At 41.1% G+C, this 6,095-nt stretch overlaps 1 protein-coding gene across 1 annotated transcript; it reads right to left on the minus strand.

Moving 5' to 3' along the window:
- Window positions 1–377: 377 nt before the first annotated feature.
- Window positions 378–4,271, minus strand: LOC124674685 (COP9 signalosome complex subunit 5). Its single transcript, XM_047210731.1, has 6 exons — window positions 3,876–4,271; window positions 2,678–2,959; window positions 2,446–2,593; window positions 2,271–2,350; window positions 621–701; window positions 378–519 (listed from the first exon to the last, which is right to left on the minus strand). The coding sequence occupies exons 1-6, from the start codon at window positions 4,269–4,271 to the stop codon at window positions 403–405; spliced, it is 1,104 nt and encodes a 367-aa protein (XP_047066687.1). The 3' UTR covers window positions 378–402.
- Between the last annotated feature and the right edge of the window lie 1,824 nt (window positions 4,272–6,095).

Below are 6,095 nucleotides of genomic sequence, written 5' to 3' on the forward strand. Positions count from 1 at the left end.
CACAATTTAGCCCTCAGAATCGATAGTGATGTATTTCGAAGAACTGAGACAAAACAGAATGGTTCTCAGTCAAACAAAAGAAGAGCCTCCAAACATCACAGCTAAATGCTCATGATTGAAAAGGTCACTAATGCAGTCTTAGATTATAAGACTAATTTGGAACGCACTGGGGCGAGTAGAAAAGGCCATCAACATCTGCAAATCTAGACACATAGTTGATCCCAGTAAGTCACAGAACCTCTTAGTGGCTGCACAAGATGCTAAAGGCAGCTCATAATTACACATCAGTTCAGTTTCGACAAAAGGAACCCAGACTAAGCAGTTTGAATCAGATAACTTTGCTGGGCACGATTTCAACTAATAAAACGACTTGCTAACATGTAAAGTATTTCAGTGGAACTCTCATGCTTCAACCATAGGCTCAGGCACAGGTGACTCTGGAGCACTTGTGTCTGCACTTGTGCTTGCCTTGTTTTTGCTTGACGGGTGCACAGAGTTGAAGAGGATGTCCTTGATCACCTGTAACCATCATGTACAAATTTGGGGCAGGATTAGAAAACTTTACCAGCAGAATCAAAACACGCAAGGATTTCAGACATGGATTATTAAGACTTATATACCTGTGACATGAGACCATGAACCTGTTCAGCAGTAATTTTGGAGCTATCCCGGGTCACCTTAGCCAGCGGAGACTCCTCTTGCTAAATCCAAGAAAGAAACATAAGAAAGCACGTTCAGTTTACACAACAACGAAAAATGCTTTTAAAAAAGAGCGCTGAACAAAAACAAAAACAAAACTGACAAACTGGCCAATAACAAGATTGCATAGCCATAAGAACTTATCATGTTCATGAATTAAACAGAGCTATGTTAAAAGGTCCAACATTGGGACAAAACTAGGAGTATTAATAAAATTAACAATGTAAGTGGGTAATAATCATGGTGTTAAAGATACATATTTACAAACTATAATAACAAAGCAAATTAGATTCACATAACTGTTCCAGTTCAATCAGATATGCACTCAAGCTCAAGAACCCTCTAATCAAGTAATGGACCAAACACAGTTTCACAACTATTAAGATATGACAGCATGGAGCCAAAGTATCTCACAACTATAAGATATGACAGCACGGAGCCAGAGTATCAAACCCATCAGCATTTCCTAGGGGATCGACAACCATCAGAACTTCACATCTCCTTTATCCTCACAAGTTCTTCTACAGCACAATTAATCATAACTTCTTTTTAAAGCACACCTACACAACTGTGCTTCATGTCTACTATACTACTATACTACAGTTTCACAACTACATATTTACAAACTATAATAACAAAGCAAACTAGACCCACATAACTGTTGCAGTTCAATCAGATCTTGTACAGCTCAGATCTTGTAAAGCTCATAATTTTATCCTCACAAGTTCTTCTACAGCAAAATTAATCATAACTTCTGTTTTTCAAGCACACCTACACAACTGTGCTTCATGTCTACTATACTACTATTTCACAACTGCATATTTACAAACTATAATAACAAAGCAAACTAGATCCACACAACTGTTCCAGTTCAACCAGATCCTGTACAGCTCATAATTTTATGCGCTCAAGTTTAAGAACCCTCTAAATCAAGTAATGGACCAAACACAGTTTCACAACTATATGACAACATGGAACCAAAGTATCAAACCAAGCAATCAGCCGTTCCTACGGGATCGACAACCATCAGAAGTTCACATCTCCTTTATCCTAACAAGTTCTTCTAGAGCGTTTTTCAAGAACACCAACACAACTGTTCTTCATTGTCTACTATACTATATGTGCTCCTGGTTCCGAATTTTAAATAAACAAATAACGGAAACCAGATTTATAGTTTACTATAACATGCAGATGAAGAACACATGAGAAAGTTACTAATGCATCATGTCACAACTTACACACAAAACCCAATGCTAGTGCCTCGTAATTAACTTGATTGAATTTATTCTGAATGGTAGTTTGGCAATTATTCATACACATTCCAGGCATAAAGGGTAAGGACCATCCACTTATTATTGATGGTGACAAAGAATAGCAAAATGATACAAGTAATCACTAAATAAGAATATACTATTCTGGCAAATAAAAAATGCAGAGAACTGAATCAATTACAAGCAAAATAAGACGTGCGATACTTAATCAGAATGGTACCGATCTTCACAAGGGAAAAAATTAACAATGGCGTCAACTAACAGTAACTAAGTTTAGAGGCCATGAATACAGAGACTGACCTCTTTCTTTCGTTGTGATGGCATAAGTACGCCAAAGCGACTGTGTGCCAGTTGACCTTCAGCTTGCTCTAGTTTATCAGCTGTGTTGCACAAAATTATCTCTCAATATATTGTAAGATGAAACTAGATACAAAAACATGACATCCTACACATCTTCATAGAAGGAAAAGCCTACCTAAATCAAAGATTTGTCCAGCAACATAATCCCTGTTGCCCAGAAGTGGAGATGAGGACAATGTGTTGACCCAGTACTTGTTCCAGAGTAGATCAAGGAGGTGAGAGTCCAGGGATGACTTGAAATAAGTTATATCCAAGGAATAGTACTGTATGGACGACAAAAATACAGTTAGAAGAGAACTAAACTACACATCTCTGCAAAATAAAAAATTGACAATTAGTCCAGTTACCTGTTTGCAGTGAACACCAAAATCTTCTATCTTGTTGAGTGGTATCGTCTGATACTCGGACACTGCCTCATCCGGTGGCTTGTAGTCTTTTGGGTACGTCCTGAAAGCTCCAATTTCCACTTTACCAGCAGAAACAGTCCTTGTAGGGTCAATCACAACAGCCAAGAATGGCTCTGTGTACTGCTGATTAAGCATCTGAGTTGAAACATCAATGCCTGACAGCCAACATCCATAACCAGGGTGCGAGTGATACCAGCCAACCACATTCTCCAACCTTCCAGCCTAACCAAATGAAGAATATACACAAGTAAGATTTACTGTTTATTTAGCATTAACACAGCTGCACGTGAATATTTCATCACAACATAGCTCAGTCGCAGTATATATTCACTAAATGGTCATTCATCAATGTAACATCTATGTAAATGCATATTTCCCGAAACAGATTCAACAAGAACAAATGCACAATCATGTATGTGTATCGTATACAAGCTCTCAACAGTAAGTGCATAAACCAGAGATTGACTACAGAGGATGCTATAGATAAATTCGATGGTGAGAGGCAACAGGGAACCATTGAACACAGTTAAATTCCACACCAAAAGCAATGGCGCCAGTAAGTAACTATCTATTAAAAAACACTAGTACAATAATTAGAAAAAAGTAGCCATGTTTTCAACTAAATCTGTATCAGATTATTACCCTTTAAGTTGACAGCCTCTTAAGGATCACTACACATCTGAGAGACAATATCAGTTCTCAGTATGTTATACTGACACTTGAGAGCCACAAACTAAGTCAAGTTATCAAATTTTACATAGACTGGACAAATTAGCTGCACTGCCAATAATCGACCCCAAAACTTCACACACGAAACAACACAATTGCAACTAAATAGCACAAGCTATAACAGAAACACATACAAGTTTAATAACTATGAAGATAACACAATCAAAAGGGGTTACTTTTGGCCACTTTTAACTGCAGGTGCGCATCAAATTGGGAGCACTGCCAACAATCCAACCAAAACTTTACAGCACAATCGCAACTAAATAGCAGGAGCTACAACAATTTTCATGCGGTAAACTATATATAGTCAGTCTATTGGGCAGCAACATTGCAATCTGACCAGATCGAGAGCCCCAAAATAAATAAATAAACAGTGGTGGCGGAGCGAAGCGAGGGAGAGCCATAATACCTGCTTGTTGATGGTGGAGTACTCGACCATGTACTCGTAGGCGTCTGCCTGCGCGTTGACCCTGGTCTCGGTGCCCTCGACGGGGAGCGCGAAGGCGTCCATGACGATGATGGAGTCGCCGTCGAACTTGCCCTGCATGAGGCCCATGATCTCGATGGTGCCGCCGGAGCGGGCGTGGACGACCATCTTGAGGAGCGCGAGGGCCGAGATCCTGGCGCGGCGGAAGTGGTGCGGGTCCGTGGCCCAGGGCTTCTCCTGGTGGGCCCGCGCGTTGGCCTTCTCGTCGTAGCGGTAGATCTCGTCCTGCGCGTCCGGGTCCGCCGGGATGTTGTTCTCCAGCTCCCACGTCTGCCGCGCCAGCGCCGCCGACGAGGAGGACGAGGACGAGGGCTCCATCGCGGCGGGGGTGCGGGCGTCGCTGACGACGGCAGGCAGGCAGGCAAAACCCTAGCAGCGGAGGAGGAAGAGGAACAGGAGGGGTTTGGTTTGGGTCTCGCTCGGCTTCTGAATCTGTGGAGGTCGTCGCCAGGCGGGTATTTATTGGGCTGGATCCTCGGTGGGCTTTACGTTTCCAACTCCACTACCTGGTGGACCTGGGCTTTACGGGCAAAACCTATACACCGACCAGGTCGGTGGCTACCGGCCACCGCACACCCCTGGTCGGGTATGGGCCAGGACCATTTGGGTCTGTTTAGCCTGTGCAGTTCGTTTTTGCTTTTTCTTTTTTCTTTTCTGGTGTCTTTTTTCTGTTTTCTTTTTCTTTTTTCTCTTTTCGGTTTTGTTTATATTTTTTCAGATTCGAAAATTTTAATTTTAAAAATTGCTCAAATTGAGAAAATGTTTAAATTAAAAAATGTTCAAATTTGAAAATCTTTCAAATCTGAAAAACGTTCAAATTTGAAAACCGTTCAAATATGAAATTTGTTCAAATTCAAAAATTGTTTAAAATTTTAAAATGTTCAAGTTTAAAATTTGTTCAAATTTAAAAAATGTTCAAATGTAAAACTGTTCAAATTGTTCAAATTTAAAATTTGTTCAGTTTTGAAAATGTTCAAATTTTACGGAATATTCTATCTCAAAAAAATAATTTTGTGTTTCCAAAAAATTTGTTAGATTTTAAAAACGGAAATATAAACAGAAAAGATAAAACATAAAAAAGGAAAGAAAAAGGAAAAAAAAAAAGCTTACCTGTTGGGATGGGCCATGGCCCACTGAACCGCCCCGAGTTGCGGGGGTGTGCGGTGCGTTGCACCGACCGACCAGGTCGGTGTATAGCACGTCCCGCTTTACGGGCCGTGTCTCGACCGTTTTTATCTCTCCTTATGATTGGGAATCCCTATTCCCTGCCCATTAGCGTGCGTCGTATTAACGCACGCAGAAAAAAGATGAGTATTCCAAGGCCCATTTAGTTGGTTGTTTTGAATCGAGCTGTGGGAAACGAGAGATGGTCTGCGATGTTCCCGTTTGCTGCAGTAATTAACGAGGAACACTCCCGCTCCGATCACAGACCAATAGTGATCGACACTGAGTATCATGTGGGCATGTGCACGTCTAGAAGATCCGCACGGCAATTCGAAGCGAGATGGTTGAAAGAAGAAACAGTTGAGGAGATAGTGAAAACGTCTTGGCTGAAAGCCAAAGCAAGGGCTCTGTATGGGGTCATGGAATGCACGGCTGAAGTCCATAAGGACCTACATACTTGGGATAAAAATATTCTGAAGGGGCCCAAAAATAGGATTCGGAAATTCCAAAAGGAGTTAGAAGAATTACGGAAGGGGCCTATATCAATTGAATCAATTGTGCGCCAGAAGGAATTGCAAGTGGTGATCGAAAATCTACTTGATCAAGAGGAGATTGCATGGCTACAGAGGGGAAGAGCGATATGCATGGTGATCGAAATACGTCTTTTTTTCACCATTCAGCCACGCAGAGGAAGAAAAGGAATCATATTAAAAAGTTAAAGGATGATAGTGGGATATGGAAAGAAGATGTAACTGATCTTAATAACCTAGTTACTAATTATTTTGCTACTTTGTTTCAGTATGAGGTTTTGGAACCAGACCCGGAGGTTATTAACAAAGTGCATCGGAGAGTCACAGCGGAGATGAATAGGGACCTACTCGATCCTTTTACCGCGGATGATGTACGTAAAGCTCTCTTCAGCATTGGAGATTTGAAGGCCCCGGGGCCAGATGGGCTACACGCGATCTTCTTTAAAAG

This window comes from Lolium rigidum, chromosome 7, assembly GCF_022539505.1.
Source record: "Lolium rigidum isolate FL_2022 chromosome 7, APGP_CSIRO_Lrig_0.1, whole genome shotgun sequence".
Lineage (NCBI taxonomy): Eukaryota > Viridiplantae > Streptophyta > Magnoliopsida > Poales > Poaceae > Lolium > Lolium rigidum.